We start from the raw sequence: 17,711 nt of genomic DNA on the forward strand, positions 1-17,711 counted from the left end.
TGCTGGGAAAAAGAAAAAGGGCTCTGTGATGATAATCTGGCCTGTGAGTAAACACGGTGTCATGGGAGCCGAGGGACCCCAGAGGAGAGATGTTGCAACTCCAGACAACTCTAGCCAAGGGAAAAAAAAACCCAACCACTCGGTTTTATTTAGATTAAAGGGTGGGAAAGAAGCAGTCGCAGAGGCTGGAGGGAGGGTGGCAGAGAAAAACAGAACAAGCCAAGGAGTTTCACTGCTGGACAAGCAAGGCTTGGGTTTCAGGGGTCAGCAGCCTTTGTTTGGGGAGCTTTTTGCCTTCAAAAGCAGGGGATGGTGTCCCCTTCCCCCTGCCAGGAGAAGCCTTTGCTCCCTGGCTGCAAGGGGCATTGATCACGGGATCCATAGGGGGAATTTTTCATTACATATGGGCACCCATGATCTCACTTAATGACTCAGATGCGCTTAGACAAAGAAGAAATAAAGTGTATTTGACTTCCCGCTAATTTGCACCAGATGTCCCTTGCCTGCTTGGCAGGATGGTGGGACCATTGAGCATTGTGGGAGTGCCTGGAAGCACAGCCCTGCAAGAAAAGGGGCTACAAATAGAAATCCAGAGGAAGAGAAAGGATTGGCAGCTGTGTGAGAGGCCTGACTTTGCCTCTCCACTGCTTCATGGTCATGCTGCTGCCAGATGAGATGCCCTCATGGGCAGGGCCAGTATCCAGTACCTCTGCTCAGTGTCAGGAGTGGGAAGGAGAGCATGGATAGGAAGAAGAGCAATGTGGGGGAATACGTGCGGGAATTGCCCCTGGAAATGCAAATAGGATTTTCTGACAGGGGGCTGTACACCCTGATTTCCAGCAGACAGTACACCCCCTTACTGGTGATCGATGATCTGTAGGGACCAGAGCTCCTTCCAAGGTGGCTGTCAGGGCAGCGGTGGCTGCTTTCCTGTTCCCCAGCATGCTGAGCTATCTCTCCCTTGTCCACCAGCTCTGCAGGCTGGTTCCCAGCTCCCACAGCTCTAGGGGTGCTTGTGGGACCTTCCCAGTGGTTCTGCACAGGACACTGGTTGTGGAGAGGCAAGAAAACTGGTCTAGGCAGGCTGGGGAGGATGGCAGAGGACTGGAAGGGCATCCTTGGTGTGGATGCTCCTCTGTGTAGATCTCCCATGGTTTAAGGCATTTGCAGGGCTGGAAATGACCCTGTCCCACATGATCCATGCTTGGGGACAGGCAGTGCCATGCGATGCCCATGCCAGCAATGGCTGCCACGTGTGCTGAAAGGATCTGCCAGGAGCCCTGTGCTGTACACATGCTGGGAGCAAGCACAGAGGGAAGAGGGCTTGGAGGTGTGGCACGGCATGCAAAGCAAAGTCAGAGGAAATTCTTGCCTTGTTACCCAAGAATAGTCAAGACTGAGCCCACACAACATATTTTGGGCATTAGCAAAGGCATCTTTGGCTTACTAGAATCCTTAAAGAGAGAGGTTTGTCATGGAGGAACATTAGTAAATCAATAAGGTTTGGTGATGCAAGGCACTGTGAGGTGCAAGGAGTAGCAGAGGTGACTGAGGGAGTGGTCCTCCCCAGACAAAGGTGGTACCATCCCAAGCAGAGGCTAGATACTGCTCTTCCTTGTATCAAAAGCCCTGGGCGTAGCCCTGCTCCTGCTGCAGAAATTCCTGTCCAAGTTCATCAGCCACAGAGGCATCAGCCCCCATCCACACGAGCGAGGGAGTGGGAGAGGAGGCGGAGGAGAAAGCTCAGCTGTCATCAGATTTGGGATGCAGGAGAAATGGGAGCGGGCTGCACTGGAGAAGCTGTGAAGTCATGAGATGGGGGATCATGAGACTTGAATCCCGGTCCTGGCGCAGCTGTGGCCCTGGCCGTGCTGTTTGACCTCTGCTCTGGCCCTCTTGCCTGTGTCCTGTCTGTGGGATCCCAGGCCATCAGAGCCCGGGGTGCTCTCTGCTGAGCTCTGCTGCTGCCGCTCAGGGATGTCAGGGTGACCCCATTTATTCCATTGCCCCATGAAACCCACTGCTGGAGTACGAGGCTAGAGATGCTTGAACACGCTTCCAACAGTGTCTGGCCCCAGCCAGCCATGGGACACTTTCCTTCGCCAGCGCAGCGGTGGGCTGGGAAAGCCGGCGGCCCCGGGGTTGTCTCTGATCTCTTCCTCTCGGCTGCAAACTCCACTCTCCGCTCTGGATGTCCGGGGGAGGAGCGGCCGCTGGGTGCATTCCTGTGACCACACGTGCGGCCAGGCTGGAGTGATTACAGAGGGGAGATAAGGACAGTGTCTGTGTCACCGAGCAGGGACAATTGCCTGTATCTGTGTCTCCAAACCCTCCCAGTGGTGCCCAGCTCTGGCCTCACTGGGCAGCAGTGTGGGTGCGAGCAGGGACACGCTGTGCTGGTTGTGGGGGAGCTGGCGTCCCCCACAGCCCTCGGCCGAGCCCCAGCCTGGCCCCTGGGATCTGAGCCCCCAGGGGAGCACAGCCACCCCACAGGCATGTGGGGCTGGACGTGGCGTGGGTCTGTGTCACCCAGCCAGCCCGGCTGCCCTGCGAGCCAGCCGACCTCCTGTCTCCTCTCCCAGCCAAATTCCTCCTTTAGAATAATAAACAGTGCAGCTCAAGAGAAAAGCTCCCTCCCCTGCCTGGCCAGGACCGGCTTAACCTCAAATCACATAGACAGAGAGGGGCGGAGAGAAGGTCTGTACCTGTGCTGGCAAGGGACGGGAGGATGGTGAGGGGTATAAGGTGAGGATGGAGAGGTGGGACATCACCTCGGCGGCAGCAAGGGGGGAAGGCTGCTGCAGAGCTGCAGGGCGGAGTGAAGGGTGCTGGATACGGCATTGCTGTGGGAGCTCCCTGGTCTCCAGGATTGTGCCAGGATGGGTGGAGGCAAATGGTCCCAGGGCTTGAAAATATTCAGGTCCTGGCTTGTGGGAAGCATGTAGGAGTCTGAGGGGTCCGTGGCACCCTGCTAACCTATTGGGGTGGGAGGAGACCGTTCAAGGCAGCTGAGCATTGTGTAGGTACTTGTGTTTGGGTCCCTGGGTGGGATAATGTCTGCTTTTGGATCACTGAGTGGGGTTGCCCCTCCTTGTCTGGCACTCATAGTGGCACTTACAGTTCCTGCTGAGAACAAAAGCTGGGATTGAGGAGAGAAACAAGTGCTCTCCAGGCTGGCAGTGAGCTGGGTGTACTTGCATCCCTTGTGAAATATCTGCGTGCACTCACAAGTGCAAGCACGTGTCCCCGTGACAGGGCGAGAAAGGCTTCTCTCCTCTGCAAGGCAGTGTCCCCGTGCATCCTGCAGGGCTGGCAGAGCTCAGAGTCTCCGAGTCTGCCTCTAGCCCTGGCCGGAGCAGAAAAACAAGGGAGAGGTCACCACTCTCTGCGAGACGTTGCCACCCTCCCACTCTGCTTGGGAAGCATCTCCAAGAGAAATGCCTTTCTGCAAAAGCTGCAGCTTTATTAAAACCAGCTATGAACACAGCGGAGGCGGCCAGAGGCGGCAGGCGGAGGCTGTGGGGCTCTCACTGCTCGCTGAAGCAACACCCCTGCCAGCCCAGGACCAGCACACACCCGTGCCCGGCTCCCCAGCGCCGGCAGGGCAGGGGTTTTACCCCATCAGTGATCCTGCAGAGATCACTGGTGGAGTGAGGGACCTGTCTTTGTGGGAAGAGGAAGATAAGACCTCGCCTGCAACAGGAGTAAGTGGCAGCCATAAAGCTGGACAGGCAGCTAAACGCTGGGCATGGGCTTGGGAAGATCTTAGCTGCTTACAGGAAGGTATTTGGAGGTTGGGGAGGTGAATACACCACCTGGCTTGTGCATGCAGGCAGGGAGGGGTGAAAGGAGAGGATCACAGTTTTCCTTACAACCTTGAACATTGAATAATGGATGAATCACACACCTCTGTAAAGGAGAATTGGAAAACGAAGGTAATTGTTCTTCAGTGCCTTGGGGGCAGAGATTAGGTTCTCCATTCTTCTCCTCTCTACTGCAGCTTGGTGCTCTCTGAGGGTGGGTGCAGAGAGGTCACATTCATTTACAGCCTAAATTTCACCTCGGTCCTTTCATCCTACCCACCCCCAGCTCTTCCCCTAAGTGCTCTTATCCCCTCTGGCAAATGCAGAGAGAGAGTCATGGAGGGGTTTTCTGGCGGGGCGGGGGGGAGAGAGGGAACTTGCTGAATAAGCTGGAGACCTGGAAGGATTTGCTGGTAGATCAGACTTTTGTTGAGCCAAAGCAAGAGAATAATAAAAACATCTGACAAACGCACGTCATTTAAAAACCATTTCCTCCTTAACATCAAGCAGACCGGGAGGCCACTCCAGGGCCAAGAGGCTGCAGAGAGCTCAGTAAGAGACGGTGCCTGGGGCCAGGTCAGCGAGTTCAGGTTGCCACTAAACCATCCTCGAGCCTGGTGAGCAGCTCCCCAGAGCACTGCTGGCACCGCAGGGGGCTTCTCCTCGGGGTGTGTCCTCCCAGGGGCAGGGCAGGAGCTCAGCCCTGAGTTGCAGCGTGGCTGAGCCGTGAAGTTCAGCTCCGTGCAGGAGCGTCCCCAAGTTCAGGACCACTGAACTCATTTTCCCCCAGCTTTGCCCAAGCACAGAGAAAGCCTTTCCCATCACTCTTCCCCTTGTTAGTGTGTTCATTTTGCTTTCCAGAAATACTCATTGCCACCCCTGCAGGCGTGAAAAGGAGGGTTACCCGACACCCCAGTATGCAGGGGACAGACTCCTGCTTTTAGGGAAATCTGGCCTCGTCTCTTCTGGGCTCTTGGTTTGCACCAGAAAGGGCTGAAAAATCTCTGTGGAAAAGATTCCTTGAGAAATTGTGATTAAAAGGGTTTTTAACAAAAAACCCTTCTTAAATATTCTCTTAAATATATAAATTTAAAAGTTAAATACAAGAAACTAATTTTTGTGGGGTTTCTTCAGGCTTGTCATGTTTTAACAAGGCTTCCTTTATTTCGTTGGAAGGAGCAAACAATGTGGGAGGGTTGGAGTGGGATCTGTTTTCTAGCAAGTTTTATCTCAGTGGGACTGAAGGGAGAAAAACTAAGGGAAAAAAAGGCAAGTGATAGAGCAGAGGGAGGGAGGAAGGGGGGAGAGCGGCATTTCCAGCAGAGATGAGCAAAAATTGACACAACTGCTGGAGCCTCCAGCAAAATCCCTGTTTACCAGAGGGAGATGCCTTAGAAACTGCTCCTTGTGGAGATCCAGTGTGAGGGGGAACCAACCAACCAACCACCCTGACAGGAGGGAAAGGCTGAAAAATGGGAAGAGATGGGAGGTTTCTGAGGTGGAGAAGGGAGCCCAGGGCTTGGATGTGGGCTCAGGGATGGCTGAGGGACCCCTCTTCTGCTGAGTGCTGCGCTTATCCCACTTTGTTCTTGACAGGATTCAGCCACCAAGCCCAGACCTCACCACCATGCTGTGCCCTGCTCCAAACACACGTCTCTGGCTCCTCATCCTCACTGGTGAGTGCTGTGGCTGGGGAGGGTGTGCAGGATCGGGAGATCCCTGGGGCTGTCCCCTGGCAGCTGTTCTGCCCACCCATGGGGACACCAGGGAGGAGCACATGTCCCAGCCCCACTGGGACATCTAGACAAAGGGTGAAGCAAGGAAGCTGGGAGAGACACAGGGAGCCATTCAGGAAGACCTTGCCTGCTCTATTGCTTCCAAAGGATTTCCTGCAAGGTTTTGCTTTAATTCCTTTTTCACTCTCTTGTAAACTGACATTGTTTCAGCCTGCTCTGTGTCCTATCTGTCACTGTCCCTGTGGAGAGGCAGCTATCAGTGCAGGGAATTGCCTCCTCTCCTCCTCTCACCCTTGTCTGCTAAATGCATGGCCTTCCCAAACCTTTGAGGGTGCATCTGAGAGGTGCATATCTCTGCTTTTACAGAGACAGGCTCGTTTTGGGGTCAGCAATATGACCATATAGACTGTCATCTCCCTGGGCTGTGTAGACCAGATCATAAGATGTATAAAAGCCAAAAAAGTGAGAAATATGTGTGGGAGGCCAAGGTCCCGCCCATTTCCAGCTTTGTCCTCATCAAGGATGCTCCTTGGGCTGGTCCAACACCCAGCATCAGAGCATGGCTGCCTCCCTGACTCCGTTCAGTGCCCCAGTTTAAGGGTGCCCCAAGTCCCTCCTGAGCCATCCTGAAGACACTGGACAGCAGCAGTGGGTGGCACTGAGGGTGCAGTTACCTTGCAGAAAGGTTGGATGGAGGCAGACTAGTTAAAGCATAAAATGGGAGGTCCTCCACCCAGCATTGCCACAGACAACATGGGCTACTTTGAACACTGCTAAACCTTGTGATGTCTTATTTGCTCTCCGGTAAGTGTTGCAGGAGGTGCAGGGAATGAAGGGTGAACCTCCAAGGTCTAGACTGGCTGGACATTTCTGAGGAGAGCATGGGTTTGTCAGTGATGGTGATGCCAAGGAGGACAAATCCAGGAAGATTATTTTTCAGTGTAAAGGCCGACACGACAAAGCAATTACATTGGCGTGAGGTGGTGCTCCAGCTTCCTTCTGCTTGGATTTCAGAGGAATCCAATTTGGTCTCATCTCCCTCCTCTCTCAGGTCTGCTGGAGGTGACATCTGGGGGCAGCAGGCTGCACATCGAACCCACAGACACTGAGCTTGAACTCAGCCTCCACAGCACCTTCTCCCTCTTGTGCTACGGGGACGGAACGCTGGTCTGGGAACGGGAGGGTCAGCCCCTCTCTGCCTCACTGGAGCACAGGGATGGTGTCTTTGTCAGCAACCTCACCCTCAGGAACGTGACAGGCCATCACACCGGGGAGTACACGTGCACCTACAGCCCTGAGCAGGCTCCAGAGCCGGCGGAGAGGAAATCCCTGTACATCTACGTTCCAGGTAGGGAACAGCATGCCCGTGTCTCTGCATTTCCACAGGGTTTAGCAACCAGGAGAAAGAGGGTTTTGAATTATTGTCTTATTCTGTGTCCAAGCACCTGGCCTCCAAAATCTCTCCTCCAATTGCAGGAGAGCCCTTATGGCAGGTCTCTCTGGCTGTGGCACGTCTCTGGTGTGCCAACTCTTGGAGAAACCCATGTGTGGTGTGCTGGGACAAGTGGTGGGGGACAAAGGTGGTTCTGGGTCTCTCTCACCCTTTCAGGAGAGGTTTGACAAGCCCACAGCATACAGGTGTACTTTGCCATGGGGTGTATGGGAAGAAGCATCCCACTCATGTGGAGACAAGGCCCTGTTTTGGAACATTCCAGGAGGAGCAGAGAACAGTCCTGGTTAAACTTCAAGCAGGTTTCTGTAACCAGTATTCCCTCTCTCCCACAGATCCCTCCCTAGTCTTCCTCCCCGCAGTCACCTCTGAAGAGGTTTTCATCTTCATCACGGGCTACACGGAGGCTGTCATCCCATGCCGCGTGACCAACCCACGGATGCAGGTGACCCTCTATGAGAAGAAGGTGGAGAACCCCATCCCAGCTGCTTATGATCCACAACAAGGATTTAAAGGCTTCTTTGAGGATAAGACCTATTTCTGCCGGACATTCGTGGATGACCAGGAGGTGGATTCAGACACCTTCTACGTCTACAGGATCCAGGGTGAGCTGCCATTGTCTTAGCACAGCTGTGTGCCTGTTGTGGCTGTTCCTTCAGCCCAATGGCAGGGGACACCAAAACTCTCCCTCTGCCTCCTCAGTGATGGCCCTGATCAGTTCGGAGGCTGGATTTAGTCCTGTCTTTCTTCCACCTTTCCCACAGTGTCATCTGTGAACGTCTCCATCAGCGCAGTGCAGACCATAGTGCGTCAGGGAGAAAACGTCACCGTGCTGTGCACCGTGAGCGGCAACGAGCTGGTCAACTTCAACTGGGATTATCCCCGCAAGCAAGTGAGTGCTCCAGACCCACAGGATCCGGGCAACAGCTCCAGCCTTTGCCCAGGTGTCCCATGGCAATCACTCATCAATATCCCATGGCAGAATCCCCGTGTGGGATGATGCTACTGCTGCATAGGGAGGTTTGATGGGGATATCCTTGGATTGAGGCTGTCTCAATGGCCTCTCATCTGTGCATGTTCGCTGTTCCTGTGGCAGCCAGACTGGGGTACTCTACCCCTTCCTGATCCCTCCCTGTCAGCCCAGCTTTATAGCTCCAGTGGCAGAACACGCTCTTCACTCCTCAGACCATGTCTCCTGTCCCACTGTGCAGGCAGGGAAGGCTGTGGAGCCGGTGACCGACTTCCTGCCCGGATCCACCCACGAGATCCGCTCCATCCTCATCATCCAGAATGCAGAACTGGAGGACAGTGGGACCTATGTCTGCAATGTCTCCGAGGGCTACCATGAGAAAACAGACCGGAAAGACATCACAGTCCAAGTGATTGGTGCGTTGCTGCCCACGCGCCCAAAGCCAGCAAACCATGTGGGCGTCCAGGCAGGGTGTCCCAGTGACCCCCTCTCCTCTCTGCACACTCTCCCCTCCCCACCTCGGCTCTAAGTAACCATGGCAAAGAGCAAATCTTCACCCCATGTCACCCCTGCCCACTTCTTGGCTTCAAAACATCCCAAATCTCCCATCATGGCTTTTGTGACCCTTTAAGGCACTTGAGGGTATGGCTAAGAGCTCTTCTGCACTGCACAGTGCCGAGGTGATGTGAAGACATATTGTCACCTCCCATCTGTATTTGTCCTCTTTTGTGTAATTTGAGGGAACCTGCCCCATCCCTTTTATCTCCCAAGACAGCAGCCACATGCTGCTGTCCTGTGAGCACTTCCACTCCAGTGTGGCTCTGCAGCCACACTCCCCTCAGACACAAGCCTGAAGCCTCAAGGGATGGATCTGGAGCTGCCCCACCACTTCTGGATGTTCAAAGAGTTTTGTTCCAGATCCATGTTTGTCCAAAGGAATGGAGAGGGGTTTATTTCTCGATCTGATCCCCCTTATCCCTCTTGCCCCCTCTCAGAGCGTGGCTTTGTGCGTTTCCACACCCACCTGCCCAGCACGGTGTACGCCGAGGTCCACAGGAGCCGTACCATCCAGGTGGAGGTGGAGGCCTATCCCCAACCCAGCATTGTGTGGCTGAAGAACAACAAGACATTGACCATGGAGAGCAGCAGCGAGTTCACTATTACCAGCAGGAACCTCTCAGAAACCAGGTTGGAGCCCATCATTTCTCACCAGGGTGCAGGGAGGGGATATTTCACAAAGTAACCTCCAGACTGCTGGTTGGACACGGTGGTTGAATGCTTTTCCGTGGGTGGATTTCGAGCACGGCTCAGGTGGGTGGGAGCTGGTTGCCTCCAAGCATTATCAGTCCCCAGGTACCTTCCCACACCCATCACTCCGGGACTGTGTCTCCCCCAGGTACCAGACGGCCCTGGTGCTGGTGCGGGTGAAGCAGGAAGAAGGAGGATTTTACACCATCCGGGCTTTCAATGAGGATGATGAGCAGGAGCTGTCTTTCCATCTGCAGATAAATGGTGAGGACTGGCGTGGAGATGCAGGGCTGAGGAGTGTGGGAGCAATCTCAGGTGGTGGCACCGTCCTTTGCTGCAGAACCCTCAGGCTGAAGCCCTTATTCCTCTGGCTACAGCTCCAAAGTGGTTTTGGTTAAAGTAAGAGCATTCCAGCAAGAATCATGCTCATTTGAAATATCTCACACTTTGTCTCAGAGCAAGGGGGACAGGGAGATAGCATAGACATCAACAGCTTGACCTTCATGCCCTGGCCCAAGGCAGTAGATGCAGAGATGATTGCACAGCTCTGATGTCCAGGACTTTCCTCACACTCACCTGTGCTTTCCAAGTAAGCTAGATGGGGCAGATCTCCTCCACAACCCCCTCAAAACTTTCTTTTTTTGCTGTTAGCTTTCAAAAATAAACCACAATTGATGAGTCCTGCCTCATCCCTAGGCTATGGTAGGGATGCAGTAGAGTCACATTCCCTAGTAGAATCACTTTGCCCTTTCATCCTGCAGTCAGAAAGGAGGATTAATTCCCACCACTGTCTTTTGGTTTCAGTACCAGCCAAAGTGGTGGGTCTCAAGGAGAACAGCAGTGCCAGCAGTGGGGAGCAGACTGTGACATGCTCTGCTGAAGGCATGCCCCAGCCAGAGATCAGCTGGTCTGCTTGCAGCGACATCAAATGGTGAGTGGAGCCACGGATCCCAAGGGAACAGCTGGATTCTTGCATTTATTAGAATAATAGACTATTATTTACTTGTATCCTGCTGGCCACACACCTGGGCGTGGTCCCAGCTGCCTCTCAGGTGCCTTTTATCTTCCCCTGGACCAGGTGCAGCACCAAGGGCCAGCCCACCCGGCTGCTGGGGAACGAGTCTGCCGAGATCGGGCTGCAGACCAACGCCACGTACCACGCGGAGCGGCAGGTCTTCCGCGTGAACAGCACCCTGCAGCTGCACAGGGTGGACGAGCCCATGCTCCTGAGGTGCACCGTGCAGAACTTCCTGGGCACCAACTCCCAGGACATCACTCTGGTCCCACACGGTGAGGGCTGAGGGAGGTGTTTGAGCCACGGGTGGGGAGCTGGGCTTTTCTCTCTGTGGCTCCAACCTGGAGGTGCTGGGAGCCAGGACTGCAGCCCTCCGAGGCAGAAAACCTGGGTGTTTCTGACCAAAATGAAGCCTCCTTTGGGTTGAGCAGAAAAGGTTGTTCCAGGGGAAGTCTGGAGCCCTTATGTCTGCTGGCCATGGACATCCTCTTCCCACCACTGGCAGGGTCATCTCTCCAGGGAGGCAAGACAACAGACCTGAGCGAGTCCTAGGTGTCTTGTTATTAGCCCGCGAGTCACTAGATGGTGCCAGGGACTTGAACATCTGTGTGCTGAACATCCCAAATATGAGGAAGGATGGTCTAAGCCCGGTCCCAGGGCTGCCAGCTCTCTCCCAAGCAAACCAGCCCCTCTGGCTCCTTACACCCTCCCATGGCCAAACCCCTCCTGCAGCAGGCCCTTCAACAGGTGGTAACAACCCATGGCTCCATCAGCCCTGGGGGGCTGGCCCTGGAAATGCTGGGCAAGTCTGCCCAGGAGGAGAGGACAGAGACAGTCTCCACATAGAGGAGAGCTCAGGGTCAAGAATTTGGGGGAAAGAATGTAGCAGAAGGGGGGCAGTGACCAGAGGGAGGGAAGGCGAAGGGTGTGGGGACACCTCTGTGTTGCTGTCCCCTCCTTTCCCCAGGCCATGAAGGGATGGAGGAGTCTGACTGCTGTCCCTGTTTCCATTGTAGCCTTGCCATTCAAGGTGGTCATCATCTCTGTCATCCTGGCCTTGCTGGTCCTCACTGTCATCTCCCTCATCATCCTGATCGTCCTGTGGCAGAAGGTAAAAGAAAAGAGTGTTCCCAGGCTGACACAGTGGTACCCCCATGTTAGGGTGGTTGGCCTTGATGACGTCCCAGCTATGCCAGGGGCCATGGGCTTCCATCAGTGCCTGCATGCCCCTGGCATCTCCAGGCTATATGGGAAATGAAGCAATGGCTGCAGGGATCAAACATTCCCTAACAAAGCCCACCGACACCCCCCATGGCTTCTCTGACCCTCAGCCTCTCAGGCGTCTCTTTTCCTTTTGCTCCCTTTTCCAGAAACCTCGTTATGAAATCCGCTGGAAGGTGATTGAGTCAGTCAGCTCCGATGGGCACGAGTACATCTATGTGGATCCCATGCAGCTCCCTTACGACTCCACCTGGGAGGTGCCCAGGGACAAACTGGTGTTAGGTAAAGGCTCTGCAGGTCCCACTGATGGACCCCTGGGGCCCTGGCTGTCTGGGGGTGATAAGTTTTGATTTGTGATCTCCAAAACAGACCAACCCAGAATAGACACAAAGATCTCTGGAGATACGATGCGGTCCTTGAACAGGGGGACCATCTGGGACCATGGTGGAAGGCCAGCTGCCCCCTTTGGCATGCAATACTGCATTATTCCTGGCTACCCTTTCTTGCAGCTGGCAGTTATGGAAAACAGCCCCAACCCCAAACATCACAGCTCATGGCCATGTCCATGACTAGGACAAACTGCAGCAAGACTGTGGTTTCAGAGAGGGGCCTTGTCTTTTCCAAGCTCCTCTCTTCACCTCTCCTCGAGAACCACTGCCACCTTCATCTCCTTGCTGTTTCCTTGCAGGACGTACTCTCGGCTCTGGTGCCTTCGGTCGCGTGGTGGAGGCAACAGCCCATGGCCTGAGCCATTCACAGTCCACCATGAAGGTGGCAGTCAAAATGCTCAAGTGTGAGTTGTCCCCCCACCATCCCTTTCCCCCATCCAAAAGTCACAAGACCAAACTGTGCCGTGCACTTCCCTCCTTGCCCTGCCGCTCACACCAGCTCTCCCCAACAGCCACAGCCCGGAGCAGCGAGAAACAAGCCCTCATGTCTGAGCTGAAGATCATGAGCCACCTGGGACCTCACCTCAACATTGTCAACTTGCTGGGGGCCTGCACCAAAGGAGGTAGATTAACCTTGAGCACCCTGTCTCCTCTTCCTGCTGTCTTAGGCTGTGCTGAGGAGAACTGTCCTCAGACAGAATAATTCCTGTTTTCTGGTTCATAATGATTCACCCTTCCCCTAAGAAAGCCTTGTGGGGCTCCAAATGCCTTTCTTCCAACCTGATTGAAACTGAGAAGGTATGTGTCAGTTAACCCCCACCTCCCTCCACATACACAAACTTCAAAGGCCAAAAATACTCAGTACCAGAAAGGTGGTATTTCCCCCTGGCCCTGCCTAGGCATCCTGCACTCTGGTAATGTCCCTGTGGGATGAAATTCACTGTTGTGGTGGCCAAAGCAGGGCTGACACTGGTGCTCTCTCCCTCCCTCCAGGACCCATCTATATCATCACCGAGTACTGCCGCTATGGGGACCTGGTGGACTACCTGCACCGCAACAAGCACACCTTCCTGCAGTCCTATGGAGAGAAGGCACGGCGAGAGGCAGAGCTGTATGGGAACACCCCCAAGGAGGACCACGTGCACAGGTACCTGCAAAGCAGCAACCTCCTCTGCCCTGGTGCCTACCCTACCTTGACCCCATAAATGAGGGAGGCTGCCACTACTGGGAAGGATACCTACATTTCCTCCAGACCAGTGAAATCCACACTGTCCCAGCACTGGGACACAGCTGGCTGCTCTGTTGCCTTCTCAGACCAGCTCACATGCTAACCAGCCACATCCAAACAGCTCCTGGCAGAGGGCAGTTAACAGAGGCAAACTGTGTGTCCTGGAGTCTTTGCATCCATACTTCTTTCCCTCCTGTGTGGGGCATTTGGGTGCTGGGGTTGAGGGCTCACAAATCATTGCCCCCATCCCTTGTGTCTCCTCCTCTTCTCTGGATCTGAACAGTCTTTTTGCTTCCCCACACAGTCACCTCTCCATGTCTGTCGAGAGTGACGGGGGCTACATGGACATGAGCAAGGATGACTCCCTGGACTATGTGCCCATGTCTGACATGAAGGGTGAAGTGAAGTATGCTGACATCGAGTCCTCTAACTATGGCACCCCATATGAGCTGGACAGCTATTCCCCCTCAGGTAACAGCTTGGCCACAGCCAGAGGGAGAGGTGCTTTGGGTGCTGGATACCTCTGGGATTAGTCCAGCAGTGGTGGCAGATGCCCTCACAATGAGAGCTCCTGGTTCTGCCCCTTTGTTGCTGGAGGCAGAGCAATTCCCAGTGTGTCCTTCCACTGGCAGGAGACCCACCAGTGTGCTGGGTAACAACAGCATCCATCTCTGCTTGCTCTCCAGCTCCTGAAAGGACAGACAGGGTGACACTGATAAACGAGTCTCCGCTCCTCAGCTACATGGACTTGGTGGGCTTCAGCTTCCAGGTGGCCAATGGGATGGAGTTCCTGGCTTCCAAAAATGTACGTATGCTGGCTGGTCTGTGGTACCTGCTGTGGTGGAGGCCAACAGTGCTCTGCCATGTTCTGTGGTCAGCTCTGCTCGCTGTCCCTCTGTCCATGCCAAACTCCTCCTGGGAGAACTGGCCGTGCAATTGAAGAGCTGCTGACCACTTCCTTTGGAAACACAGCCCTGGAGATCAGCATGACTATATTTGCACGTGACAGCTTGCCCTGGCTCACATCGAGCTTCAGACCTCAAACTCCCTGACTCTCTGCTCCTCCTGAGCCATGTTCAGCACAGCTGTGGCATTATATCATCCCTATTTACTGGGACAACCAAACAGTGATAATCTCCCTGTGCTACAGTACAAGGCACTCTGCAGCAGACTATCTACTCTTACTGGACAACCATATTGCACCACATGCTCTGAGCACCCCAGAACTCATCAGAAGTGCCTGTTTAGTGGAAATTAAGCCACCATAGAGGACTAAGCTCTGGGATTTCCTAAGGTCTGGCTTAGCCCAGGGCAGGCAGTAATACAGCTGGATTGTGTGAAGCATCACACAGGGCAGGGCTAAGAGAAGGCATCAATGCCATCAATGACATGTGGAGAGAAATTTCTGGCTCTGCCTCCAGCCAGACAGTTTGATCCTTAAAAGAGCATAGTCAGTGCTCCCCCATGGAGCAAACCTCAGGCTGTTCATACAGAAACTTCCAACATGGTGGCATACCAGGAGGCACAAGCTAGGCTGATGTAACTCTGATGTCTTCAGACTGCTGGGATGGATTATCCAAACAGACATGAAGACATCCCCTCCTTGCCAGCCCACCAAGCCCCCTTGCTTGGTCAGTCCCTGGCAATCCCCTCTCTGCTGGGTTGTTCAGATTCCCCTTGCCAGGTCTGTATGTCTGTTGCTGTCACGGGGGCAGCAGTCCAGGCAAGCAGTGAAAATGTGGTAGCTCTGCTAGTGGTTGACCCATGATTGTCCCTAGAGGTGGAGGAGATGCCTGAAATTATGTGAGGAGACTCCTGTGCCCACAGCCCCAGGAATGGGCTCGTGCTGGAGCTGGGCTGCTTCCCCAAGCTGTCTGGGGACCCCCCCAGTGACAGTGCCCTCTCTCCCCCTGCAGTGTGTGCACCGGGACCTGGCTGCCAGGAACGTCCTCATCTGTGAGGGGAAGCTGGTGAAGATCTGTGACTTTGGTCTGGCGAGAGACATCATGAGGGATTCCAACTATATCTCCAAAGGCAGTGTGAGTACCAGGAGCTATGCAAGCCCCTTCTTCCCTGGGCTCTGGGCCTGGCACCTGCTACATGGTCCCCCTGTGAGCTGTCCCCCTGTCCATCCTTGTGCCCAGAGGTGGTGACAGGGCAGGACTCCTGGGAGATGGTGTCAACAGCCAACCATCCTGCACCTCACATGCTTTGCACACTGTGGAATAGCAGAGGTGCATGCCCACATCTCCTGGCTCTTTACAGAAGAACCTGAGTAGCAGCAGCAGCAAAACCAGGAGTTATCGCCTGTATACTGTCCCCATCACTGTCCCCATCCCTTCCCTGCTGGCACTGAGTGTGATCCTGAGCTACAGGCAGGAGGAGAGCAAGGTTAGGCAGCGTCTCAGGGCTGCAGTGAGTCACTGGCCACTCTGGGAAGACGTTCACAGGATTCTGCTCTAACCGCTAGACCACAGGGTAGGAGGAAGTATCTTCCTGCAAACAGCTACTTTCCAGAGAGTTGTCTCCAATCTTTCGAGGCAGGAGAAGATGGGGCTGTAATTGAGCTTCTCCAGAACCTCCCCTGTGACTTCAACAACAGCACATCCACTCCAGCCCTGAGGCATTTGGGAATCTGCAACCCCAAGCAAAGCGGGCCACGTAATTCCCAGAGAAACTGAGGCTGGGGGAGTGGAGAGTGGAGCCAGGCCCCTTAAACTCCAGTCTCTATCTAATCTGTGAACTACTTAACTTCTCTCGTGCTTTCTCCCATTTGCATGTGCTGTCAGACAGGCACTCGGGGCCTGGACAAGGAGTCCCTCCTGTAGAGGGGCTGAGATTTTTGGTCCAGCCTGGACACAGCTTCTTTAATGTCCAAAATGGGAAATGAAACTGAGCCCCTTTGCAATCCTTCCTGGAGATTATTTTGGTATTCATTGTGCAAGCGAATCCCAGGAACAGCACAGCCAGTGCTGCATACAAGCTGATCAAATGAAGTCTCTTTTTATGTATCTCTCTGAGTAAGTAAGAACAAAAAAAAGCTGGACATATCCTTTGGCTCTTTTGTAGTTATCCCTTAGCCTTCTTCAGCCTGGTCTCAGGTTTCCAAAATCCAGATAGGCCTGGACTTCCTTCAGGAGTCTTTGGTCGTGTTGTGCAAGTCAGTGGCCTCCTCAAGAGCTGGGAATGCACACAGTGACGTGTGTGCATTAATCACGGCAGGTTGTGATGGAAATGGATGTAACACACCCACCCTTTCCTCCTGCCTGCTGGGTCCATTCTGCACAAAGAAAGAGGCAACTGATCCCTCTGAGAACTTGCTGACAGCAGATGTCAACAAATGTGTTGGGCTGACAGGCAGCTCTGAAGGGTCTTTTTTCCTTGTAATTGGCTGTCAGGCTCTTACCTCTTTAAATAAGTGCTGTAGATGCAGCTGACTCTCTTCTTGTTTCATTTTTTATTCTCTCTCAGACCTTCTTGCCCCTTAAGTGGATGGCTCCAGAAAGCATCTTCAACAACCTCTACACCACCCTGAGTGATGTGTGGTCTTTTGGGATTCTCCTTTGGGAGATATTCACTCTTGGTAAGTGCCCTGGAGACCATGGTGGTGTCTGTAGGTCTGATAACATGCTAGCAGGATCCCTTCACAGAGACAATAAAAATCCATTTCTAATCCCCAAGTCCCAACCTTACCAGCCAGAGTAGCACTTCATTCCCTGTCTCCTTCTTTCCCATGCTGACATTGCCATTTGGAAGTGCAATGAAACAGAAAAGGTAAATTAAGAAGGAAATTTTCATGTAAAATGCATGTTGGCATAAGGGTGGCAGGCAATCCACCAGTCTGATTTTCTGCTCTCCCTTTACACCCAGGAGGGACTCCATACCCCGAACTGCCTATGAATGAACAGTTCTACAACGCCATCAAACGTGGCTATAGGATGTCCAAACCCACCCACGCCTCTGATGAAATGTAAGTGCCATAATTTGTTTGTCTTCGACCTGCCCTACACAAACTACAGAAGCATTTCTGCCCCTGCTTTCCCCACCTGCCAATTCACCAGTGCTCTCCTTTCCCTCTTGTCAGCTACGATATCATGCAGAAGTGCTGGGAGGAGAAGTTTGAGATCAGACCATCCTTCTCACAGCTCGTGGTGCTTATGGGAAACCTCTTGGTGGATTGCTACAGAAAGGTATGCCCAAAGGACCCTGTGCTGGAGGCACAGAAGAGGGTCAGTGCTCTGAGAAGAGTGCTGCCTTGGTGAGGGCCCTCACTCAGGCTTTGGAGACCAGTGCTCAGTGCTGCAATGCCAGAGAATTGTGCTGTGACTAGTTGGAACAGCCAATGAAGGTGGTTTGGGCATCCTGGGGACATTGCTGAGACAACCAACACCACCAGACAGGCAGCTGGTGTCTCAGCAACTGCAGAAATCAGAACTGGCAGGAGATCAACTGCCTCCAGCTGTTTGGTATTTTGGAGCTGTGAAGTAGTGCCACCAAGCTCTCCTTAGGAAACGTCCATGACCTATCTTTTGTGGCATCAGGGTAGCTGAACCCAGCCCCTCTCAGAAAACTCTGGCAGGCAGGGAAAGCAAACACAACACAAGTGCATTTTCCACACTCACAAGACCTTCCTCTTTCTCTGTCAACCTTC

General features: G+C 53.7%; 1 protein-coding gene across 2 annotated transcripts in view; it reads left to right on the forward strand.

Annotated features, from left to right (window-relative positions):
- The window catches only part of PDGFRB (platelet derived growth factor receptor beta), a 31,717-nt gene that overhangs the window by 7,966 nt on the left and 6,040 nt on the right, over positions 1-17,711 (forward strand). Inside the window, exons 1-21 of one of the 2 annotated variants that reach the window (XM_032703180.1) lie at positions 3,599-3,704; positions 5,400-5,479; positions 6,591-6,887; positions 7,325-7,594; positions 7,754-7,881; positions 8,201-8,375; positions 8,955-9,147; positions 9,356-9,471; positions 10,012-10,138; positions 10,286-10,497; positions 11,239-11,333; positions 11,593-11,725; positions 12,132-12,236; positions 12,345-12,455; positions 12,826-12,979; positions 13,365-13,531; positions 13,747-13,865; positions 14,977-15,099; positions 16,532-16,643; positions 16,931-17,030; positions 17,145-17,250. In XM_032703180.1, the coding sequence (XP_032559071.1) occupies positions 5,431-5,479; positions 6,591-6,887; positions 7,325-7,594; positions 7,754-7,881; positions 8,201-8,375; positions 8,955-9,147; positions 9,356-9,471; positions 10,012-10,138; positions 10,286-10,497; positions 11,239-11,333; positions 11,593-11,725; positions 12,132-12,236; positions 12,345-12,455; positions 12,826-12,979; positions 13,365-13,531; positions 13,747-13,865; positions 14,977-15,099; positions 16,532-16,643; positions 16,931-17,030; positions 17,145-17,250 (2,892 nt within the window). In that variant the 5' untranslated portion in view covers positions 3,599-3,704; positions 5,400-5,430. Of the gene's footprint in view, positions 1-3,598; positions 3,705-5,399; positions 5,480-6,590; positions 6,888-7,324; positions 7,595-7,753; positions 7,882-8,200; positions 8,376-8,954; positions 9,148-9,355; positions 9,472-10,011; positions 10,139-10,285; positions 10,498-11,238; positions 11,334-11,592; positions 11,726-12,131; positions 12,237-12,344; positions 12,456-12,825; positions 12,980-13,364; positions 13,532-13,746; positions 13,866-14,976; positions 15,100-16,531; positions 16,644-16,930; positions 17,031-17,144; positions 17,251-17,711 lie in introns of those variants that run through there. The other variant, XM_032703179.1, reaches the window with a different exon arrangement.

This window comes from Chiroxiphia lanceolata, chromosome 15 (assembly GCF_009829145.1).
Source record: "Chiroxiphia lanceolata isolate bChiLan1 chromosome 15, bChiLan1.pri, whole genome shotgun sequence".
Taxonomy (NCBI): domain Eukaryota; kingdom Metazoa; phylum Chordata; class Aves; order Passeriformes; family Pipridae; genus Chiroxiphia; species Chiroxiphia lanceolata.